General features: G+C 37.9%; 1 protein-coding gene across 2 annotated transcripts in view; it reads right to left on the bottom strand.

Moving 5' to 3' along the window:
- The window catches only part of CCSER1 (coiled-coil serine rich protein 1), a 680898-nt gene that overhangs the window by 435243 nt on the left and 218985 nt on the right, over positions 1 to 26670 (bottom strand). For both annotated transcript variants that reach the window (XM_068404065.1, XM_068404066.1), the window contains exon 5: positions 12300 to 12510. In XM_068404065.1, coding sequence (XP_068260166.1) covers positions 12300 to 12510 — 211 coding nt within the window. The remainder of the gene's footprint in view (positions 1 to 12299; positions 12511 to 26670) is intronic.

Raw genomic sequence — 26670 nt, 5'->3', positions numbered from 1 at the left:
TAACATAGTTTAAATCAAAAGTGAAGATTTTGCATGGGGTGGCAAGAAACAGAAACCTGGCCCTCTTTTTCCATGGTGGCATTTTGTAACTGTGACCCGAGAGCTGTTTTCCTCATTTTAATAAATAAATAAATAAATAAATAATCAACACTGGTTTGCCCAATAGAAACAGGAAAAATAGAGCCACATAAGAGAAATGAAAATCCTAGAATATAAGTGATCCTTGGCTAGCCATTTATTCTAGTTATCTCTATCCTGCTTAAAAGAAGTAAGCCATCAGAATGCATCCTTGCTTAGCTGGTTTATGACATGCTCAGTTTCTAGTGAGGCAACATCAGTTATTTCTGAACATATTTCTGTTCCTATCTAGATTTTTTTCACACAGATTTGACATAAGAACTGTTGATAAAAAGAAGAATCTTCTCTTTTAAGCTCGCAAATGAGGATATTGCATTTACCTGACAACTTCCCAAAATTTTTCATTGAGTCCAGGAGCAAAAACAGAGAAGAGTTTTCAATTTAAATTAAAAAAAAATCCTAGACATGAGCTAATTTTGCATTTTTCATCCATGAGCTCTTAAACACATGGATGATTACTGATTCTGTAAGGGGAACTCACAGTGAATGTGAAAACCTAAGGAGAAAGAAAGATGAAGAGAGCAACTTTCTGAGAAGGCACCAAGTACCAGCTGGAGTAAATGGACCTACAACATTACACAGTCAGCTGAGGCTCTGACCAAAGGCAGAGAACTGCCATATTTATAACATTAAGGTATATTAAGGAGAGAAATACAGATTGTTGGACATATGCAATATTTCTATATATAGACCACATGTTCATAAAAAAAACATGTGCCTACCAACTGGCTCTGGACAAATAAAAAAATAGGTATGGGATATGACCCTGATGTGTGATTTCTAAATCTTTTTCCAAAAAAAAGTTTCCTTTTCTGTCACTGGGAATCATCATGTCACCCTTCAAACAAATCACTTCATCTTTATGAATTAAAGTGGAGCTAGACTGCACAAAATCAGCACTATTATTTTGGCCAAAATAATGAATATATGTAAGCATGCTACATCAACAGTTTTCATATCTTTTCTTTCTTCCTAGGAAAATGATCAGCACTGTTCTGATAACCTGGGCTACAAAGTAATGGCATGCACTGTGCAGAGAAAACATTAAATAAATCTGCAGCACAGAGTTAAGCCAAGATCCATGCTGTGAACTGTGAGAATTTCTCCTGCAACTACACCAGTACTTGTTTCACAAATTCTGGCTGATCAATGGTAAGGGAAAATTAATTAATAGATTAAATTTAAATTCTGCCAAATCATCTATATGGTCATATACAAACACAAATATTGAAATGGGTAACTATATGCATGGTTGGCACTCCGCTACCTGAATACTAGACCTACATTTTTATCTATTACATTTTTATTCTTCTTGCACATCCATTTATGGCAACAGTTGCATATAATCAGTTTTACTGCTTCATCTATATCACCAATCATTTTTCCATGTCAGGAAATCTCTGAAACCTGTCATAAGGAAGAAAAAAACTCTTAATATAGTGGGAATACAGGACTGTGAAACTTCAGAAGTTGAGAAACTATTTAAATGAGGATTTATGGTTTTAACCTACTAGACTTGAAGGCAATGGCACCAGCTATAAGCCTCGTACTAAATGCTCCTTTGTAAGTTACAAAACTGTTTGATGAGTTGGTATTTTCATATCTACAACCCCAGTAAATTTGAAGGAAATTCAATTATAGTGCAGCTTGCGTGTTGTGCACTCATCTTTGTCCCACTCCTATCTCCAATTGCTTTTTCTTAAAAGAGCTAGATAACTCATTGGGAAATCTGCTAGATCCAACAGTATTATTCATTTTCTTATCAGAAATACTTTCATCTACCCTCTGTACTAAATGTGTCATTTAGCTCAAAATTACTCATGAGCTCTAACAACTGAGTATAATCAATTCCTTCTATACACTTTTACAGACATTCTGGATTTCTTCCATTGCTGGCTCATTATTCTACAATGCACTTTTCAGTATTTGCAGATTTATCAGAAAATGTAGTTGGTGTGATCAGCTCCATTGCCAAGGAGCATCAGGTGGGATTTAGCTGACTGACCTGCAGCAACTGATCAAAACCATGGAAGTACTAAATGGAAAATGGTTTCATTTTTGTAGCTGTTATAATTTTATGGTCTTTGGCCACAAGTTAATCACAGCCAATTGCAAAGAACTGCTGATGTTGGGACACTACATATTAATGGGATTGCTATTTTTAATGCTTCTCCGCAAGGTGCTGTTAAGACTTGGCTGTTGAGGAGGCTGGGGCAGCATGCTATGCAAATCCATGCTGACCTGCAGCACATCACACTGTCGTATAAAAATGTTTCATTCAGGCAACCACAGGAGAAGTAAGAAACAAGCTATACACTTGCCTCTGAATACATGGAGTAGACACGTATATCAATATAATCTCTACATGTGGGAAGACAACGTGTTTCATGGTGAATCTGGTTTCAATAAGGCTGCAGCACATAGACATATGCAGTCCACAAAGATTAAGCCACTAGGTCAGCAGCAGAACAAACAGAATGTAAAAGGTGGAGAGAAATTTCCCATTTTTCAGTATTAAAAATTAAGTGCATTCATCTGAGACTGATAAACTGGCTCAAAACCACTCTGAATGTGGCCTGCAAAAGAACCTCATCGTGAGCATGGGCAACGACATGAAATGATAACTGAGTTGGATCATTTCAGAAGATCTTTTTGCCGAGCTGAGATCAGTGTGGTTCCGCAGGACCCCACAGCTGTGTGCCAGTCCCAGCCTGTAATCTCACACTCATGAAGTACTCATAGAGTGTCAGCAAATGAACAGAGTCAGGAGCACCTGTTGAAAAGTATGAAGATCCTGAAGAGCAAAGGAGTCCAGGAAGGCTCGACATTCTTCAAGAAGGAAACCTTCAAGGCGCAGGAGTAGGCCATCCCCATGTGCTGAAAGACAAGCAGGCAGGGAAGACCAGCCTGGCTGAAGGGAGAGCTTTGACTGGAACTCAGGAAAAAAAGGCGAGTTTATGACCTTTGGAAGAATGGGCAGGCAACTCAGGAGGACTGAAAGATGTCACGAGGTTATGCAGGGAGAAAATCTTCTAGAAGGGCCAAAGCCCGAATAGAACTTAATCTGGCTACTGCTGCAAAAGACAATAAAAAATAACATTTTAGCAACAAGAGGAGGGCTAAGGAGAATCTCCATTCTTTATTGGATGTGGGGGGAAACATAGGGACAAAGGATGAGGAAAAGGCTGAGGTGCTTAATGTCTTCTTTGCCTCAGTCTTTAGTAGTAAGACCAGTTGCTCTCCAGGTACCCAGCCCCCTGACATGGAAGACAGGGACAGGGAGCAGAATGAAGCCCCCATGATCCAAGGGGAAATGGTTAGCAACCTGCTATACCATGTAGACACACACAAGTCTATGGGGCGGGATGGGATCCACCCAAGGATACTGAGGGAGCTGGCGGAAGTGCTCAGCAAGCCACTTTCCATCATTTATCAGTAGTCCTGGCTAACCAGGGGGGTCCCAGTTGACTGGAGGTCAACAAATGTGATGCCCCGCTACAATAAGGGCCAGAAGGAGGATCCAGGGAACTACAAGCCTGTCAGTCTGACCTCGATGCCAGGGAAGATTACGGAGCAGACCATCCTCAGTGCCATCACACGGCACGTACAGGACAACCAGGGGATCAGGCCCAGTCAGCATGGGTTTATGAAAGGCAGGTCCTGCTTGACTATCCTGATCTAATTCTATGACAAGATGACCCGCTTACTGGATGAGGGAAAGGCTGTAGATGTTGTCTACCTAGACTTTAGTAAAAGCCTTTGACACTGTTTCCCACAGCATTCTCCTGAAGAAACTGACCGCTCATGGCTTGGACGGGCGTACGCTTCGCTGGTTAAAAAAGTGGCTGGATGGCCGAGCCCAAAGAGTTGTGGTGAATGGAGTTAAATCCAGTTGGTGTCCGGTCATAAGTGGTGTTCCCCAGGGCTCAGTATTGGTGCCAGTTTTCTTTTAATTATCTTTATCAATTATCTGGACAAGGGGATCGAGTGCACCCTCAGTAAGATTGCAGATGACACCAAGTTGGGCAGGAGTGTTGATCTGCTGGAGAGTAGGAAGGCTCTGTAGAGGGATCTTGACAGGCTGGATTGATGGGCCGAGGCCAACTGTATGAGGTTCAACAAGGCTAAGTGTCAGGTCCTGCACTTGTGGCACAGCAATCCCATGCAACACTACAGTCTTGGGGAAGAGTGGCTGGAAAGCTGCCTGGTGGAAAAGGACCTGGGGCTGTTGGTCGACAGCAGGCTGAATATGAGTCAGCAGTGTGCCCAGGTGGCCAAGAAGGCCAACAGCACCCTGGATTGTATCAGGAATAGTGTGGCCAGCAGGACTAGGGGAGTGATCATCCCTGTGTACTTGGCACTGGTGAGGCCACACCTTGAATATTATGTTCAGTTTTGGGCCCCTCACTACAAGAAAGACATTGAGGTGATGGAGAGAGTCCAAAGTGCAACAAAGCTGGGGAAGGGTCTAGAGCACAAGTCTTATGAGGAGCGGCTGAGGGAACTGGGGTTGTTTCCCCTGGAAAAAACGAGTCTGAGGGGAGACCTCGTCGCTCTCTACAACTACCTGAAAGGAGGCTGTAGCAAGCTGAGTGTTGGTCTCTTCTCCCAAGTAACAAGTGATAGGACAAGAGGAAACAGCCTGAAGTTGTGCCAGAGGAGGTTTAGGTTGGATATTAGGGAAAATTTCTTCACTGAAAGGCTGCGCAGCCATTCAGAGGGACATAGACAGGCTGGAGAGTTGGGCAGAGAGAAACTTAATGAAATATAACAAGGGCAAGTGTAGAGTCCTGCATCTGGGAAAGAACAACCCCACGTACGAGTACAAGTTGGGGGCAGACCTGTTGGAGAGCAGCGTAGGGGAAAGGGACCTGGGGGTCCTAGTGGACAGCAGGATGACCATGAGCCAGCAGTGTGCCCTTGTGGCCAAGAAGGCCAATGGCATCCTGGGGTGTATTAGAAGGGGTGTGGTCAGCAGGTCGAGAGAGGTTCTCCTCCCCCTCTACTCTGCCCTGGTGAGGCCGCATCTGGAGTATTGTGTCCAGTTCTGGGCCCCTCAGGTCAAGAAGGACAGGGAACTGCTAGAGAGAGTCTAGCGCAGAGCCACGAAGATGATTAAGGGAGTGGAACATCTCCCTTATGAGGAGAGGCTGAGGGAGCTGGGTCTCTTTAGCTTGGAGAAGAGGAGACTGAGGGGTGACCTCATTAATGTTTCTAAATATGTAAAGGGCAAGTGTCATGAGGATGGAGCCAGGCTCTTCTCAGTGACATCCCTTGACAGGACAAGGGGCAATGGGTGCAAGCTGGAACACAGGAGGTTCCACATAAATATGAGGAAAAACTTCTTTACGGTGAGGGTGACCGAACACTGGAACAGGCTGCCCAGAGAGGTTGTGGAGTCTCCTTCTCTGGAGACATTCAAAACCCGCCTGGACGCGTTCCTGTGTGATATGGTCTAGGTAATCCTGCTCCGGCAGGGGGATTGGACTAGATGAGCTTTCGAGGTCCCTTCCAATCCCTAACATTCTGGGATTCTGTGATTCTGTGTTATTAAGCATTGAAACAGGCTGCCCAGTGAAGTGGTTGAGTCACTATCCCTGTAGATGTGGCACTTAGGGACATGGTTTAGTGGTGGACTTGGCAGTGTTAGGTTTACGGTTGCATTCAATGATCTTAAAGGTCTTCTCCAACCTAAATGATTCAATGATTCTAAGATATAGTCATATACAACCTTTTTCTTAACCCTTCATCTTTAAAATCATTCCCCAAATTGCTCAACTGCTACCAAAAGAGGTCTTCTAAATGAATCAGTGGAGAACATGTCTTGATCTGCCAGGTAAATGTCTTTCCCAAGTACCATTAAACAACTGTTAACAATTTTGAGAAATTTTAAACCTTGCACACACTGAAATCTATACTGAATGCACTGAAATAGTCTGATGGTTCTCCAGCACATTTCTTTATTACCTGCTTATTCAGCTAAGAAACCTAAGCAATAGGACTGGGAATGGAGTTGCAGCATTACAACCTATTTCAGAGTACTATATATGCTAAATCCAGCACACATGATGACAATTTTGGAGACGGCATTTCCCCTATGCAGTTTCCCTAAAAAAATATGGGGCGGTGGGGAAGAGTTTTCTTGTACCTTGAGAATGTCTAGCTAAATAACAAACACTGGGTTTGTTTGTTTCTATTACATACCTTATAATGGATAATCTTAGAATAAAATATCTTCCCTGTCAAAAAGAACATCTGATTATACGCACCAGCTCCCAATATTCTCCATTACCCTGAGATATGCTACCAGAAAATACACACAAAGTGTGCCAATGGGGTGCTCTGCTCTCTCTTTGCAAGCAGCCAGGCAAGGGTACGCCAATGTATATTTCCAAGTGAAAAAGCAATTTAATATGATAAAGTTAAATCTTATTACTAAATCTAGTACATTTTTATTATTAGTTATTTAAATTTATGAGTATATGCAGTGTCAACAAACCATGAAATGAAGGAATTACCAATTTCCAGCATGAATTACTTGATAAAAGGGACTGCATTAAACGCAGAGCTGTTGAATAAATCAGTAATGCCACAGTGGTTAATTACAAAGTTACTTAAAGAAAGAAAACCTGCAGTCTTTTACAGTATATTAAACTTGCAATTGCTTCCTAAGTGGCTAACAAACAATATTAGTAAACACAATACATTTCATAGTGGACTGCAGGAAATGCTTTAATGTCTTTAAAAACCATAGTTTAAGGCCAATTCCATATTGCTTATCAATCAGGCTACGAAACATTGCAAACTACACTTAAGCTTTCTCTTAGTACTTTCCATTAGTAGATTGCAAGTGCAGCATAAAAGACGACTATAATTATGCTTATTTTACTGATGAGGTGAAAGATGCATGGGGAAAAGTAATGTAGTCAGGGATATCTGACAGGCTAATTGCAGACTGAGTGGTCTCACTCTGTCCCCCAAGTCTCAGGCAACTGTCATGGCCAGTCTCACAGTGATTTTGGCATAATTCCATATTTCTCATTTTTTTCAAGCACAATCTAAAAACACTGTATTGGACACATTAAGTTTTAATGACAGCCACAGACAATTTCCCTCAGTAAAATAAATGATTAATTAGTAAAACACGGTATGCAATATATGTCCAGAGTGAGTTATCCCTATTGCTAATCGTAGCAATTGGCTTCAATTTCTAAAGCTCTGCAGCCTGCATGGTGTTTTGCAGAGCTGTGAAAGAAGCATGGGCACGCACTGAACAATTTATATTCCAAATTACACAAACATACAGAGAACGTATCTTAATTTTCTAGATTAGCAAGCAGTAAGGTCACTTCTGATAGCCCCATAAAAATATCTAAAAGTAGAATTGTGTAGTTGATAATCTTTATATTTCATAAAGAATACAGGGCAAATGTGACCTGTAGAAATAAGCCTAAATGTGGGCAAGATTTTCTTTTTACTGGGACATTCAGTAAAATTAATCAAGCTCAACATCTAAAGTTTGAACAAAAAACCATTACCACTGACTAAGTGGATTCCTTCTCAAAATAGCTGTATTTTTTCACTATATTGATTTCAGCATAAAGACCCTCTCTTGCCAGGCACAAAACCAAAACCATATGAGTTTTCCTCATATGTCTCTGCCTGGAATGTTCTACCAATGATTTCAACAAAGGCAAAGCCCTTAACTGTCCTCTCAATTAGCCAGCCTCTGACGTTGCCTCAGTTAGATATTACTCAAACTATAAAAAAGTCAATAGATAGAAATAATTTCAGTCTCATCTGGAAGAGTACAGGAAAGCCCATATATTGTTTGCGAAAGAGGCATTATGTATTCGTTATTGTTGGTAGCAGTAAGTGAGGAAGAAGCTACTGTCTAATTTTTAGAAGCTCATTGACTATACGCAATCAATTAGTGGCCAGAAATGTAATAAAACATAGAAAGTATAGCACAGCATATGGAGAAGAAAAGATGACACAGAGTCTGAGTTGAAGACCAGTTCAGAGTAGAAAGGCCTGTCTGAACACAGAAAGTGAAGAATCCATTTTTTACGAGAGGGCGAACCTACCGATTTCATCCATCCAACTCCCCATTTTCTTGTCTTTTTTTTTTTTTGGAATAAGAGGAGTTATTACTGAGAAAAAAGTCAACACCAAGTAGACTTCGAGGAAAAAAAAACAGTTTCATAAACATCAGTGAGATGGAGAGAAAAGGGAGACGAAGAACTACTTGTAAATCACAGACAGGCTACATGACTGCTTGTATTGTCTTATATCCTGAAGTGGCTTTTACCAAGCTGCCTGTACTGGTAATCTCTGGTAATGCTTTTTCATGAAACTTTGCCACTCACAAGACTTGGTTACTTCATTTATTGCAGATTCATCTGTCAGAAATGGAACATCCATGAGAAAAAGCTGCCAAACAGATTCAGACATACTTTCTGGACTCATTTCTGGTGGATCACTGAGTTTCCTCATGTGCCAGGGTCTCCCAGACTATCTTCAGCTTTGCTCAATGAGGTTCTCGAAACACTAGGGGACTATCTGCCTTATGAGACTTGCATGGTGAAAGCTATAAAGAATTATTAGTAGACATTTTCAAGGCTTTTTCACTGAAAGAGAAATGGTAATTAATTCTCTTAATTGAACGATCATTCATTAGTCTTTTACTAAATACATTACCTAATAACATTCTCAATCTTGCAAGTTACTGTCATGTCTTCAATTTCCCTTTTCATGATAAGACTAATAACAAGATAAACTCACAGCTTTATAAATCTGAAGCACAGTACAGCATATATTGTATGCAGTTTTTCCATTTAGATTCCTCTACTACAAGCAACTGCAACAAAAAAAATAGCATATTGTACTAGCTAGTATTACATTTTGGCAGAACATAATTAAATTGTTCCTTAGAAGCAGCGCTCAGTGCTTAAGAAGAAGGATTATACTGAATAACAGGGCTAATATTTTAACTCAATTAACATGTTATTTTTCAATAAAGAGGTGTACACTACTGTAATTTTTTCTTCTATGGGTAACATCAGCTATAAAACAGAAATACTGCAGGCTTTTTTTGGATAACTCATGTGTAATCTTTCCCATGTAGATTGTATGTTTTGTATATTTTTTAAAGTGGATGAAAATGTGACATATTTTTATAAATAAATATACTTATTTTACACTGTTATAGGCATAAAATATTTCACTTCTATATCATATAAGCCTGTCAGAGACTATGTCTGACTACCTCTAAAAATACATGAGCATTCCACAGTAAGGAAAGAATTTTTCTTTTATGTCTTTTAATTCTGTACTGTTGGGAGTTTGATTTATAATATTGGTTGTGGCGGAAGTGATTTTTGGATGAAGGAATTACATCTAGTTACAATGGAAGTAGGGTACCTTCTCCATGGAAACTGCCTGCCAAATATGCTCAGATGACTTATTTATCAGATTCTTCAACACAGTATTTCAATTTGATGAAATTCTATTTTCCTGGAATCTTTCACTAATAATTTAAAAGTGACATAAATGTATAAATGTCTGCATTTCTGAAGATAATCAAGTTGTGTCACTCCAATATCAATTTGTAATGTATTTCAAGGTCATCTTCTCTGTGGTTGTTCAAACTAGCTACTTATGTTCTTTTGAATCATATTCCGGTTTTGGTTTAATTCCTAATATTTTAATGTGTTTTAAAGACTGCCTGTGAATATTTTGTCTTTACTGCTCTTTCACTGTCCTGCAGTTATACCATGGATGATGTCCACTGTATAGTGGATGGGTTTGTTAACTCTTTATGGAGATATGAAAACTGTGTATTTTAACAATGACCTTGAAAAGTAATTTTTTCTTTCAAGAATTAGTATGTGTATTCATATCAGTAGAACTGTAATATTGCACTACATATCCAACAGCCATTTCTCACATAGAGCTACTAAAAAGTACACTCCCATACCATTTTACAGCATTCTCCATATCTTTTCTATCACTGATATTATACAAGTTGCTCATTAAAAAATAAAATACAAATAACAACTCAAGGTAGCAAAAGTTTTCAATAATTATCAGATTAGCCATTTCATTCTAGCTATGTAAGGGTTTTGTTTAGCTGTGTACTAGAACAATGTGTACTACGACTAGGATATTCCATCTCAAAGGTGCTGAAAAACAGGGAGGTAAATTACAGCACATATATATACATTGCATATAGCATTCAACAGTAGAATTAGAAAAAGGCCATTTTGAATTCACAAGGAAGGCAAGACAAAAAGAAAAGGAAAGGACAGAATCACACTGTGTTACAGTCAGATGAGGAGATGGAAATTATACAGTACAAAGGAACAAGTAAGTAAAAGACTGAACTATTAAGATGAAAAAATAAAATCACTACGAATTACATAAGGAGGTATAAGTAACTGGACATGAAATTCCAGTGAGTCACATGAAATACCTTGTGTTCCTTTTGTGGGAGATCACCTGGTGAATGTTTTTAAAGATGAAGTACTATAAGGTACAACATATCTCCATACAGAAAATCACAGTAGATTCTTACACAAGTTTAATGGAACGTGGTAAGCTAAAAATAAAATTCTTACACTTACCATTGTGGTAAGAAAGAACTTTTCTGAGCAAACATAGAATTATTCACACTAGAAGCAACAGAGCATGCTGTCAGCATTACCAGCAGAATGTTACAACTGATATGTCATGTAATATTACAATTCTTATAATTTCCTTATACAATAGGGTTACCAATCCTTCTCAGTGGACAAGAACCTTTAAATTCATTCTATATTCTGACATTATATAAGCAGGAACTGATGGATAATTCTGGATTCAGCAAAACAGAAGTCCATTAAGAAGCCCAATAGCATACATAGAGCTTCTAGTGAACTGAAGGAAACTGGAAGGCATGAGGCTTGCCAACCAGCAAAAACATGCTGTTTAGGAGGACTAATGGAAAACTATCATGGCTAAACCTCTGACAAACCTTCTCAAACAGGACAACAATTGGTTGAATTTAGATACAGATGATCAAGAAGTGAGCAGCAATAAAACCAAACTTGCCAAAGCCTTATTTTGGTGTTTAAACGTCTCAGTTGAGCGACTAGCACTTCATCATATGATGAAGTTGCAACAAGGGAATTTCTGATTATATCTTAGGGAAAAAAAATTACAATGATGTAGTCAAATATTGTAACAGTAGCCCAGAGGCGAATGTGGAGACCCCATTAAGGTACCAACTACTTAAGTGGACAAGGACCTGAGAAACCTGTTCTAAGTCGGCCTTACTTTGAGTAGAGAGGTTGGGCCTCCAGAGAGCCCTCTGAACCTAAATTATTCTGTAATTCTATGAACTATATAGATTAAAAACAAATAAAAAAAAAAATCTTTCTTGTAGATCTCAAAGAAGACGCACGCTGCAGTTCACTAACACGAAGGTGAAAGCTTGTCAAAAATATATCTCAGTCAAACCTCCACAGCCGGAAAGTGTCAAAAAAAAAAAAAACCCAACCCAAAAATAATTTGATTTCTTCTAAAATCCTAAAGGGAACTGGATGCAAAAGAAAATTTTCAAAGCAACACCAGCAGTCCATGGGGGAAGCAGGAGAATAGAGCAGGACAGGAAAAGCCAGGACTGTTGAAATTGTTAGAATGGCCTAAGAAATCTGATTTCAGCCATCATTTACAAACTCAAGCTAGTAACCTTTAATTTTAGTACTGTTACTTAAGAGAAGATTTTTTCCTTTGCATCTCTCCTCTGAATAAATTGCATGTGACTTCATACTGATTAACAAATGTAGTAAGAAAACTGAAAAGCTCTAAAACAGGAAGAGGAAAACAATACCTTTTTTTTTGATCTAAAGCAGTTCATCTCCCCTGACCCCTTTTTGGTCAAGGCTCAAGAGAAGCTTTATACTCTGCACACCAAGATGGCCATATCAGTGAAATTCTGCTATAGTATAAACTTTCTGACCTCCACCATGTTGAAGCACTACTATTTATACTTCTGCATCAATTCCATATATTCAAGGCGTATTAAAAGATATCAAGTCCATAAACCTTTCTGACCCTTTTCTGCTGCTTAGCTCATTAATGCTGAAAGCTATTAATTTAACAAATGAGTGGGTGATTACCTCTTGAAGAACCCTCTTCATTTTCAGAAGCAATGTCTTTACAGCTGTGCAATCTTGCAGCATCAGTCTGAAGGGCAAAGATTCAATGCCTCCGCCTTCTTCCAGACCAGTAAAAGGCCATTCCACAGATGGGCTGCCAGCCAGCTGGCTAACACGAGAATACTTGGCTTCTCCTTGGTCCGCCTCCTTCGACAGCTTCAGAGATAGGTTCCTTACAATAGAAAACAGAAAGATCAACAGTGAAATATGAAAAAGAACTCAATAATTTTTGGCTTTTAGTTCCTTTGGGATTAAAGACACATTACACATTCACTTTTTGAGCCCACTAGCATGAATAGCCTTTATAATGTACATATAGCTGTAAAATGTTAGCAATAAAATATGCGTTTATAAATGTACCATTTTCTACAGGAATTGAAACCATGCTCTATCCCACACCCTTCAAAAGAAAGCCATTTTCTTAAAACAAAATATCCTATGGGCAAAATTGCTCTGAGTCTTTTTTATTTCAGTTCAGCTTTATGAAAAAATGAATGTCATGGCACTTTCAAAAGTTAAATCACATTCTTCCATATGCTTTGACTTAGAACTCAAAAAGAAAAGAAAACCACCAAAGAAAATATTCCCTTCTGGGCTGGCCCAGTGACATAAGATGAACCTGCTATTCAATAAAATGGAATTTGAAATTTAATTAATCTGTACTCACTCTGAAGTTTAGTTACCATTGAAGCTATTTAAGCAGAACATGAAGCAAAACAACACTAAGTTGTAGTTGAGAATCCATTAAAGACAATACAAAGATTCAGAAAGATTTTGATGGACTTTGGAGGTAATGGAATACTATTATTTTGCTGCATACCTACTATCTTCCTTTAACATCAGAGCAAGATATCTATGAGACTTTGCCATGCTGGAGCAAGTCCAGTGAAGACCAACAAGATGGTGAGGGGGCTGGAGTGCACAATAAATTAGGTGAGGCTAATAGAGTCAGCTTTGCTCAGTCTTCCAAAGAGAAGGCAAAGGGAATCTCATTGCTGACCAGAGCAATGTCCCCAGTGGGAGGGTGCAGAGATGATGGAGCTAGGCCATCCTTAGGGATGCAAAGGCAATGAATAGAAGCTGGAATACAGGAAATTGTGACCAGATGTAAGAACTTTATTTATTTACTTATTACCATGAGAGTGGTCAAACAAAGGAACAGGGGCTCAGAGACGCTATGGGACACCCATCCTTGGAGATATTCACACCATGATGGGGCAAGCCCCTGAGTAACCTGCTCTTATTGGACCTGCTTTGAACAAGGGCTTGGAACAGAGACCTGCAGAGGTCCCTTCCCACCTGTGTGATTCTGAGACGTAGAGGTCTTAGATTCAATCAGCCACAATCAGACAAAAGTTTAATAGTAGACAAATAATTTAAATAGAGATTATTTGATGTTTTGGTGGAACAGAATGTAACTAAAAACACTAAGGGTTTTTCTGGCATGAAAGCATTCATAAATTCAATGTTGCACCTATTTTCTCTTCGACCAGCAGGAAAAAAGGACAAATCTGAATGGAGAATAAATCTGAGAGTGTGGCTGCACTGTGCAAGAGTGGTATATTAATTGCTACTAAATTACAGAAGTGTTGTAACAGCAATGCATGACATCCATAGTCATACTAAATTAATTCACTACAATTAAAGACGTTAGTATGTGGTGAAGAAAATTACAATTATCATCCATTTAATGTATAGTTCCAATTTTCTGTTCCATTTGAGTTTTCATGCAACACAAAACTGACTCTGGATTTTAAGCATGGCCATATTTTGGAAGGACAAAGAACATTTTTCCATGTGAAATTTTCCTTAGTTAACCTTGGTTTCATAGGAACAACATACAAAAAGGGATTAATGTCATTTCTCAAGACAAGAAATTCCCAGTGCCATACTAACAAATTCGAAATGAGGCTACTAGAATTCTCTTTTATGGATGGTTCACTTTTATATTTTGCAAGCTATGTAACGTGCAGTAGGGACAACGTGTTAGATCCACAGAGATCACGGATATGGACAGACGCTCTTGATGGCAAATGGAACTAAAATTTTCTAATCCAGGCTTTTCAAGACTATCAAAAAACAATGAAATTAGTCTGTTTTAAGTTTTAAATACATTGAAACAACTTTGTGCGTAGAATATTTTGCGTCCTTTAAAATAATAATCTGAGGTGCATGGTAAAGGTGCTTTTGACTGAAGGATATTAAGCCACTGCTGATTCACAGCCTTTATTAAAGAAGCCTCAGGTATAAATCATGCAAAGAAAAAAAAACTTTTAACAGAACTTTCATAACATAGGCCACTTTTAAGGGTTTATAAAAGAAGTCATATTCAAACTATTGAAATCTACACCTGAGTAAGATTTATGTAGCCAGAAAAGCACATTATTTAAATTGAGTAAGATGAAACAACAAGGTCCTCTTTTTTTCTGCCTAGTGCCTGCAGGCTGGGAGATGAATTATTCCTTAGAATATTATTCATGTTCACTTTGCAAGTCCCACCAAAGGTTCATCTTCCTCATGCTCCTGAAGAGGCATCTTATGTGGGCAACATCCTGACACTGAGAAAGGACCAGCTTAAGATGTAATGCCTCCCAGAAGGAGTCTTTTACAGCACATTATCAGGGAGAAGAACCTGGCACCAACAGCAATACCCTGCTACCCCAGTGACAAGGAAATAAGCAGTACTCTTCAAGAACTATCATCCTCTCTTACATGGAAGAGACACAGTGTTTATATGTAAGATATAAATGTACTGGAAATACAGCAAATGTTAATTTCAACTGAAGAAAATATCTTCAATGACTTCAGTGGGCTTTATGTTGACATCGCACTGCTCAACACACAAAATTACCATCTTTTCAAATACAGAACCTTGTAATAAAGTATGAAAAGCACCATAATAATATATCACCACTCACAGTCATATGAGTTTCAATCTAACTCAATTGCTACTGGAAAATGGTGACTCAGAATTGGTATACAGTGAGCATTCAGATCATCTAGTACCTCTGAACTATCTGAAAAGAACAGAACTGATCCGTGACAGAAAAACTCTTCACTATCTGAAAACAACTTCTTCCACTCGCTGCAGGAAAAAGCTCATTTAAATTCATTCCAGAACTGAATTTCATCAAGTTCATTATTAACAATGTCCAGGTGGTCTATTACAGTATTATTATGGTAATCCACTGCAATTCATCTCAAAGCAGCAGTAGAGATTTAGCAAAGAAAAAAAAAACTTCTTACCAAAATGAGAAGTTTCCCCTTGCTAGTAAAACATCTCTTTGCCTCTGAAGTTGGAGAAAGGGTTGGTTCCTCAACTGATAGTGCATGAGCTGCTTACAGATGGCCAGCCCCCTCCACTTTCCAAAGATGTGTTTATTGTCATAAAAACATTTCACAGACCAATGTTATCTGTGAAAAATTTCCAAAACTGTGGGAAAAGAGCCTCAAAAGGTCTATTTGAATAACTAAAGACAATGTATTTCATTTAAATGACAATATTAATTCCATAATATTATCAACATAAAATATTTCAGAAAAGTAATTTGGTCACTTTTAAATATATGGCTCCTGTCCGAGCTCTAAATCTGCCTGACATACACATACACTTAGGCTATGTCCCTACTTTAATAAAACCATAACTGAAAATGTTCCTGGGGCACTGGAAGTCAGTCAATGTTACAGCACTTCTGAAATGACTTGAGCTAACACAGCTATCACTCTTTCAAACAATTCCCTGGCATGGTTTGGTTGTCAGTACAGGCAAATTGGATGGGACTACTCCATTCTGGAGCATGTCAGTGGTGCAGATGTGCACTAAAGAACCATCCCATGTAGATGTCACATCAAATCTCTGAGCATGGCTATGGAGACATGAAGCTCCAAGCTTGAGATGTGAAACCCAGCCAGACTCCAAGGCAAGCGAAGAGCCAGCATGTTTCGAAAGGTCTGAGATGAAATCTGGATGCAGTGGCAAACCACAGCTGAGAAGAGTGGTAGGAAACTGCTCTTGATTTTCTCCAAGGTATTACAGACTTTACTTCCCAGATAACAAGTGGTTCTCATGTTCTGTTTAATGAAGATCAGACAAAGTCTGACAGATGGCATACTTAAAACTCTGCCCAGACCTCTAGATCAATGTCATAGTGAAACAGGGTAATTCAAGTTGCTCGAGTGGTATCAACCTAAAGCCTATGGTATACTATACAGCTGCATGTTACATCTAAGGGGACCACAAATGATAACAGAGAAAAGCAATCTTAATGTCAGTAGAATTACTGTCATTATGAGGTCTGAAAATCCACAGAAAATTTGTTATAAATTCGTAAATTTTAAAGTGAAAACCTGTGCAACTTGATGGTACTCTGGGCCTGCTGGCTTGTTTCTGTTTTATCTGGACATATCCACTGAACATCATTAATGTATTTCCTCATTTCTAATGGATACAAAAATCAGAAGCTACAATATCCACATTTAGCAAAATGCTAGTGCCATTAAGACAGAGTTCTATTTCAAAAGCAATCTGTATTGAAATAGTGAGACAGCATTAAAATAATCAGTCAGTGGCTTTTAGCATTTTAATAGCCTCCATAAATCCAGTTCAACTGCATGTTAACTAACTGAGGAAGAGACACAATTGTGCAGCTTCTTTCAAAGCTTCTTTCCCTTAAGAAGGTAGAACAAGAACAACTTTCTTATTCCAAAGCATCTTTAAAGGGTTTTACTGGGGAAAAAAAATAAAGGACCCAGAGATTTGCAACTTGAGCTAGTTTGGGTTATTCATCCCTTCTTACTAATCCTCAGATCAACAATTTGAAGAGCTTATGGTAATTTGAACTTCACTTACATAAAGATCCCCAGATTACGTGGAGTTTAATCTTCTTAGTTTTCACCGGCAGTGCTCAAGATGTTGCTATAGCAGAATTAGCCTAAACTAATACAATTAGTCCCATAGAGTCTGCCCTTCTTGATACCAGCTTAACAGAAGAGAACCCACTTAACACTTTGGGCATCAGGAAGGCTCTGCAAGCAGAGTAAAAGACCCCAGCCTTTATGGGAAAAGCTGAACATACTTTCTTTCTCCCCTGAGGGCATAAAGCAGGGACTTAGAAAAAGCCCTATATCATTTATTTTCAGTGTTTGAGTGTGAAACTGTACGTGTATATATTCACATATAAATACATTGTGTATATATATTTACATTTTTATATATGTATAGTTACAAAACTCATACACACACATATATAACTTTATATCAATTTGATCTTCAGGAATATTTCAGCAACAAACTTCTCTTATTTGTTCATAACTTGGCCTACCAGGAAACATACGTCCTTTTACACTAGAAAAATGTTATTAGCTCCATACAGAGGTTATATTAGAAATGATCCTGAAATTCTCTTTCATACAAATCGGGATAGCCTTCAAAACACATTTTTTTCTCCCATCCAGAACTTTTTTTCCTCATCAACAGCAAATAGCTGAAAGGGGCCTTTTTTTTAGAAAAATCACCAATTACTGTTTTGAGAAAACTCCCTTAGTTACAGACCATATAGAGAAAAATCCGCCTACCTCAAACACTTCCAAAATTCAGTTCAAAGCCCTCTGTGGGTCTCTTACAATGATGTACATTACATTCAAGTCCTACAATCATCCCAGACTGAATCCTAATCTCTGAGTGATATCAGTAAAAGACATGTTCTATCCCAGACAGTTTTACAACTGAAATGTATAGACGCATTTTGGTAAAAAGAAACGCCTTTCCCCGTATTTAGCAGAACTGAGGGATAGACATTCAAAAGCATGTTCCTAAATATTCCAATGGGCATATCAAATAATTTACTGCTACTTGCCTAAATATTCTCAAACTCTGGTCAAGGAGGATGAAAATTGCCAAACTCCTCACTCAGTTCTGAAAATGCAGCCTTTGCAATACTGAGAAGATAAAAAGGTAACCAGAACATAAACACTTGGCTAATTACCCATATTAGCATTCTTTGGCATCAAAATTTATACCTCTCTCTGTCTCACACAATTTCTCAACGTTACTTCTGATCTAGCAGAGAATGCTTCAAAAGTTATAAAGATGACATCTCAGAATATTAAACCACAGTGTGTCATAAGGTACATATTGTTTGACATTTTACAGCTTTTAGAACTGTGTATCATTTACTGGTACCCTGATGCTATGATTTTTCAAGGTCAGCCTTTTAGAAAAATTATGTTCGCTATCGGTCACTATTAAACTATGCACCCACATGCAAATGTGCACACCAACTCTAATGGCTAGTGCTGCTATAAGTTAAGAGACTGTCAGACTTTTCCATTATAATCCCTTTTCTTTCAAAGGTTTATGTCACAGCCATAAAGATTTCCTTTGGGCTATAACCTGGTGATCATGAAATATGGAATCAAATTTTTAAAAAAAAAGGAAAAAAAGCCCTCCATTTTTCAGCTGCTGGTAAAGTACAGTTGATAAAGGCATGTCAAGCATTTCTTTCCTTTCTCTAAATTCTACAAGAGTCAAGAGCTCTGTTTATATCCCCTGATCTAGCATGCAAAAACACAACACTGGAGATTTCAGTTCTTTTCTTCCTCCTGGAATCTATTAGGAAAATTTAAATGTGATACAAATAAGATAATGTAACACCATACAGTAATATGGTAACATCCAAAAAAATAGCTACTTCGAAAAGACCAGTGGGGCTTATTCAATTTCAGGTGGTAACAGTGCAGTAGTAAATAAAGCATTACAGATAAACCAGGAAAAGTAAATGAGGCTGGCTGGGTATTGAGAGGCCAGTAGAGTTTGAGTCTTTTTAACTTTTTTTTTCAAAAATTCAGCAGAGGATCATTCTTGAAGCTATCATACAACTGGTATACAAAATATAAATTGCAGTGTAATTGTGCACAAAAGCAAGTAGTAACTCACATTATATCTCTAGTTAGGATACAAACAAAAGAAGGCTTATCTTTTATTTGGACAAAGGATAAACATACCTGCAGTCATTGCAGCCTTTGCAGACACTATGTACTTCTGACTGGACGCTGCCTCAGCACAGCTAAAAGCTAAAGGCACTTGGTGTCCTCTCCAAATCTCACTCCAAATGCACTCCACAGAGCTGACCAACTCAGCTGACCTGGGACTAGAAAATTTTGTTCTAAACTATTAAAGAAGACAGGCATTCAAGTATGCCCAGCAAACTTTATAGTATTGGTGGAAAGAGGAAAAATAAATCTGTTTTGCCACTGTCACCTTCTAGACTAAAACATTTCTCCTCACCTTTGCTCTCTGTTCTAAATGCTTGAGTATTGCTTTTAGAAATTGTGCAAATGGAACATAAAACTTTCAAGTTCTTATGAGGATAAAAAACATTAAAAATAGATGGAAAATCACAATGGATATTGGATATGATGACTGCCTTCCAAGAAGCACAAGAAGTGCACTTTCATTCAGTTACCAAACTAGTTTCACTTACTTAAAAACAAATTGCCAAATACTTCCTACTACAGGTCAGCATTTTTTGCTATCAAGGGTTTTCAAAATTCTGTTCAAAATATGTATACTTCAAATGAAAAAAAAAATTAAAGCATTTTCTGTGCCTGATGAGAAGCTACAGAAGTGTTAGTATAGGCTTCAGTGGGAAGATAGGTATGTGACCAGGTAAGGTCAAATCCACTAAAAGACAACAGGACAGCAGGGTTTGCAACAAATATTTGCTTAGTGTCTGGCAGAATTCACAGACATGAGTTAGACAGGTAAGATGGACCTCCAATGAGACTAGAAAATTAAGTGGAAAATTCATACACTTTAAAAAGGAGACAAGCCACTCACTTTGAGTCCTGTCTGACTTGGTCTTTAAATACTCGGGAAGCACCTAACTGCATTATTATTGCATAAACTAAGATAGTATCTTTTGAGGAAGCTATAAACCATTAGGAACACTTCTGTGAAGAAAGCAGGCAATTCATTATACCTTGTGTTGGCTTAGAGGTTCAGCTGAGATGCATAACAATCAGTTTTAAGGGTCTAATTAATATTTACTAAAATACCCAAAGTGGAATACCTTCAGCATTCTGCTTGCTTTCCTTAACAGCCCAACCCCTCCCTGCCTTCATCCTGGGCAAGTGATTCAGAGAACTCTTCCTGGATTGGGTCCAATTACAGAAATGTCCTGGCTTCAGCCATGCCAGGGCTTGAGAATGGAGATCTAAACAATCACCCTATAGGTTATCATGCTATAGTCACATACATTCCTCCACTAACAAAGATGCATGTGCTTACAGGACTGGATGGCAGCTGAATGCCAGGGACTAGAAGGAAGAGTACAGTTAGACTTAAGTGATGCCTGGTATGATAACTAGGTAGTTAAAACCCTGTGAGGGTTCAGAAAATTCCAACTAGTAGTCCTAAAATTTATCATTAGCTCTGTAGATTTTCACATAGTCCCCAAAATAATCAGTAATTACAAACACAGCTTTCTGAGTGAAGGTAACATTCAATACCCTTTAATGGAATCAACACAATGGACCTTCATTTTGGTGAAAGTATATGATAAAACAAGTGTACCCCTTCTCATTGCCCTCTTTAACAGTTTAAGAATAATGAGTAGAAGAGAGTTGTGTTTAAATTCAGAGGATACCTTCCACCCGCTTTATGCAGGGAATTTGATTAATATGTCAGGAAGAAACTGCAGCTTTAAAACCCATCCTGTTTCATTACCACATAAAATAGTTGGAACCTAATGTTATTGTTAAAAGAGCTTTTATGTTAAATCCTCTTTTATGACCAATAAATGAAAGCATGTAATGGATTTAGGGACATAATTTATAAAGAAATCCAGAACATGCATGTTACTATATATCCATTCTTAAAAGACAGCAATCTACTAGAGGTCTTTTAATGCTTAAATTGGATTCTTTTATAACATTTTTAGGAAACATTATGGAATTAATCTTTTACAAAATTTCCAGTTCCACTGACAAACATATGACCAGCCACAGTGACTTCAAAAGCCTGTTTTAAACAAAAGTAACAAAACAACATCAGAAATCCAGCACCAATGCTAATTAAATATACCAGTTATTTAGTGAAGTTTGCTGATAAAAAACTTTATGCACTTCCTGGCACTGCGGTTGCAAATAGGCTATTTTCTTGCTAGCTGAGGACTTGCACATATGTGTTTATGTGTGCATGTGCATACATATATTTCCTTTATGTTATCAAGGAGACTCATATAATATCCTGAGTTGAAAGGGATCCATGAGGATCATCGAGTCCGACTCCTGACTCCACACAGCACAACCTAAAAGTGAAACCATATATCTAGAGAAGTTGTTGAACTTATAAAAAAGAGCAGTGTTTTCAAGTGAGAAGGAAATCCTCCTCAGTTCATTCACTGATGTGAAATCTGTTGTTTCACGATTAACAGTTCCTAGCAGACTTCAACACAAAATAATACATATTTTTCCCACAGTTAAATAATATACACTTTCTGGGCTTCAGCCAAAACTGATCATAAATGAAGTGTATAGAACAGAAGAAATAAAGAAAATTCCTTTTAGAGTAACTGCATAAAAGCTACCCAAGAACTGCAGGTCTAACGCTTTGAGATAAACTGTTAGCTGGATCTTGTCTATGAAGAGTGCCAGGTACCAACGTGAAGTAAATAGCTCACATACAGATGTATGTCATCTTAGAACGTACATAACAGACCAGGAGCTTCACAAGCACAAAGCAGTCCCAGGAACCACATGCCTTCCAGAGGCTCAATGCCTCCACTTCTCCCTAAACACTGCATAGCTCAACGCATCAACTTACAAAAACTGCTACTGGTATAAATAGAAACCAATAACTTTATAAGAACAATTTCCCAGCTATATATGGGGATGAAAGCTTGTAAGTTGTGGGACCCCTGGGGTGTTATCTCCCTGTGAGTGTTCTCTCAAACTACTAGAGGGCTTGTATTCATTCAGATGGGTTTCACTTGCAAGGCAGGTGTTGCAATGTTTGCACTCAGATTTTAATTAGTGAAATTAAACCACTCCAAAAACACATGCTCAATTTTTTTAAACAAAGGTATTAGAGACCAAAAAAAAAAAAAAAGGCAATAAACTAATGTGTAAATCAAGCTAATTGCTTTGTTCTTACATGACATAATCAATCATTAAGCGCCACAGCAGAAACGTGTTATTTTATTATATGGTGAAACTAGCCCACCTACAGGAGATTTCTCTGTCTTTGCCAGTATGGTCTTCAATGTTTTTCTTCTTGATTGTAAGTAATCAATTAAAAATTATCAGAATATTTAGTTTAATTTGACTAAAACACCGCAGTAGCGTTTCTGTATTGCCCTCTTACAGGAGAAAACATTCCTCCTCCCTCCTTTCCCCCATAATGCTATGCCAATGTAAATCTAAAAAATTGGAAAACTGAGGCCAGAGGCGGATGAAAAAGAAACGTTCAGTTTGGTTGACTATGAAGGCTCAAAGCTCAGATCTCTGAATCATATTTAAATCTCTCTAAATATTTATTTGTATGCCAGCACACAGAAGGAAGTAGCATGCTAAAACTTCAGTACTAGCCCTGAGCTGTTTGTTGCTTACAATATTTTTGCATTGATGCAGCGTTACTTGATATGCAAGTGCTTACAAACTATGTCGCATCAGAAGCTTCGTTCTCTCTACAATGCCTCATCTCTCTCTTCACTACCAGGACATTAGGTCCCCTGCCTTTTAACTTTGTTCTTTTAGATCGTCCTATTAAAATTAAATGTTTATTTCAGTTGTTTACTCTCTGGTGGTTACATTCTCTACTTTGGGGGCTCTACTTGAATTACCTGAATATTTGGAGTTACTGTAATTGTTTCTAGTTTGCAATCCCAGGCTTGTTTGAGAACAACATGAATAGCAGTATTGTGCAAAACTACACAAGTTTAGAAAAGGTGCATCTCACTGAAAACATATGGTCCATGATTTGAATTAATATCTGATGCCTGAATTCTTCTCACTGCATTTATTCGAATTTTAAGCAGTAAACAACAGTAATATTCAGAACACAATTTCTTTTAACTTAACAGTACTGTTATAACCTGTACCATTAATTTATTCAAGGTTGCAACAAATATGAGAATGAAAAACACACACTTGAAAATGTTGCTTTACGGAAGTTATTAAAAATTTGGTAAGATTATTAATTTATAATAGAATTCATAGCATTTCTTCTGTGAAACATGAAATGTACACTACATAAAAGAGTAATTAATATTTTTAGTTACTAATTTTGCAAATTCTTTGTCAGGAGAGCATTAATAACATGCAGCCTTAATAACTGTTGGACCGTGTGTCAAAACTTGCTGTCCAAAGCTCCATCTAGACTGAGACTAAAACGATTTGCCAACTCATTGATTTTCAAGGCACTTAGCAATAGCACTCCAGCTTTTGGGATAAGGTAATTTTTTTTTAAATAAGATAAAAGTTGCACAAAATGTCAATTTCTGTTCCTCATTGTTGCCAGATACAGCAATACAGTTGATTTAAGTACACTTCACAGACTTTGAAAGCAGAAGACATGTCAAAAGATACACCTGTGTACATATGGATGTTGTACAATCTAGGAATTTTCTTATTGCTTGACTTATAACTCTGAATTTTCTTTGTTGCTAATGCAAGGCCATCCTCCCACCTTTGCTTTCAGGGACCAAAAATCCATCAGACACTTGCATCAGCATACATATTACTGGCTAGGCTGTCGTTCTCTAAATCTGACACGCAAAACCTTAGAAACACTTTAGGGTGTACATGCATCAACAGGGAAGATGTCACACAACTACACATCCAACACCGGCAGAAGAGACAATAAGAGAAAAAGACACGATTAATTAGTATGGAGTAACAGAAGGATGAACAAGAAATTTGCCTGCTATTACCAGAATGTTTTTCTTTTTTTTTTTTTCTTCTTTTTCTCACTTGAGTGGGGTTGTTTGTTTTTTTTCTTTTTGTGTGTCCGTTTTTTTTAGAAAAGTACTTTGTCTTCTTAGGCATTTGAACAAGCAACAAGACATTTTGAGAACAACTGTAATAAAAAGAGAGGCAGACAACATGCCTGGGAATAAAGAGGCTTTCTCTGGGCTTGTAATTAGACATGTAATTAGTCTGGAGTGTCTCAGCTCTAAGACTAATATCACAACTTCAATACAATATACAACAGAACAGATTGTGTTCAGAGATGCTCTCTGTGGGTCATTTGGGTGGGTGTCCTTACAGCTTGCACAGAAGTGTGAATATCCATCTCCTGGAGCCATACCTCTGTTTCCAGCATGGGCCTATGTGAGTGCTATCTCATCTTCTCTTTTGTGCACACTGAAGGGTACTTGACATTTAAAACCAGATAAAGCTGGCTGGTAGCAAAGGGGAAGGTTTCTATTCACACTAAGCCACATAAACACAGATCACTATCTTTGCTCAGTTGTCTTTTAAACAAAGCCCAGAATGCAAATACTGCTCTGTCCAAAGATGGTAAAAATGATAAAAGTCTTCCTCTCCTCTGTGACATCTCCCAGGAGAGACAACCTCATTCTGGTGAATATAGTGAAGGCCACTGGTCAAAAAGGGATAAAGTTCATTTTTTTTCTGACAGGACTGACAAATATTATATATTTGAGAAATATGCACTGTTTTTCACTTGCTTTGTGGGGAGCTGATAGAGGAAGATGAGTCAGATACCAAATTACCTCTTAAAAATATCTTGATGTCACAAAACCATAGGGAAGCTAGCAGCATTCACTTAAATCCACAGTTCTCAGGCCCCAAAAATCGAAATGTCATGCCTTTGAGTCTGCATCTAGCCATTTATGGAGATTTTTACCACCTAACTAAAAAGTTCTTTTATTGGTTAAAACAGCAAGTTCATGTAAAGTGTGGTCAAAGCTTCAGACAGGGAAGAGGGCACTAAAGACCTATGGCACGAAGAAGGCATACTTTCAGTTGTTTCTTTGAGTGGCCAGGAATTGTTCACATTCCTCTAATGCAATATAGAGGAGTAGGGATATCTGTCCTTGAATTTTTTTATTCCATCGCACTTCTTTGATCTCCTACTATCCCTTCTCCCACAGTCTGTGTACCTGCATCTCCAACACTTTAACTCCTGGCAGAAACCTCTCAAAACTACTACAGAGGTGTTTCCACAAAGGAAGGAGATTATCTCCCTATTCACAGCCCCAACAAGCCACTACCTTTCTTCTCCTGGAAGGGACCACGCAGCCAGAACAATAAATTGATGTAATTAACCACAGTCAAGCTAAACTAGTGTTTCAACAAAACTCCAAGCATAATCTGTAAATTTTTCTCCTTCCCAACAGAACCACTGTCTGTCTTTTGCTGAAATAAATTTTCAGCTTAGCCAGGGTCATATGGCAAAAAACAACGTTTGCCAGCAAAATCTGTCAGCAGACAATTAAATAAATAAGTTTTCCCTTAGAGACATTTTTATTAGTTCTAGAAGCAGCATTTTGATACTTTCTTATTATCCATCAGACAAAATGAACCCTGATGGGCTGCAGCCTGAATTTTTCTCTACACTACATCATTTGTCAGGCTTTTTCGTTTAATTTTCAATAACAAAAGCAATGTTGGAAAAAGACAAGGAAACAGAAAATCCTAGATCAGAGCACAGTTTAAGCAAAAATCTATTCTAAATTACTTGATAAGTCCTGTAATATTACAAATTATGTTTAGAAAACAGAAAATACAGTAAGAATTTATTAACCTAATGCAGATGGTTCCTCCTTCATCCCACCACTCCTGAATAAAGCCCTTCACAGGAATAAATAAGAGACAAATGAAGCAACTCATTTAAATGAAGGCAAAAACTGTAAGACAGATGATTAACACCTTTATCCACGTGTCAAAAAACATGGAAGAGCCAATCCAAACCTACTGGACCTCTGATTTGCACTTGCAAAGCTCTCCAAAACACATGGTGAAAGGTAGGAGATCTTTACCGTTGCTCCTCAGAATAAGCCACTAAGAGTTTTTGATACGCAAAACCTGCATGTCACAAGTCATGTGCTCTTGACACAGCAATAATAAAGAGAAAAGAAAACGTGAAAATGTAAAGTAGAAGGCACAGGAATATTAACTTCATTTTTAAAGCAAACTAAGCGAGGATAACCAAAGAAATAAATGCAATTCTCACGCCTTTAAGTGAAAGACTGGAAGCCTGCTTTTTACAAATGGTGATCAGCTCACTACCAACAGAGAGGAACGCTGTGGATCCTACAAGGACGATTAAGCTACACAAGAATAAATGATTGTCCCTTCAGAACATGAA

This window comes from Nyctibius grandis, chromosome 6, assembly GCF_013368605.1.
Source record: "Nyctibius grandis isolate bNycGra1 chromosome 6, bNycGra1.pri, whole genome shotgun sequence".
Classification (NCBI taxonomy): Eukaryota; Metazoa; Chordata; class Aves; order Nyctibiiformes; family Nyctibiidae; genus Nyctibius; species Nyctibius grandis.
Note: the sequence above shows the minus strand (reverse complement) of the source record. Positions and strands in the feature narration are given on the sequence as shown.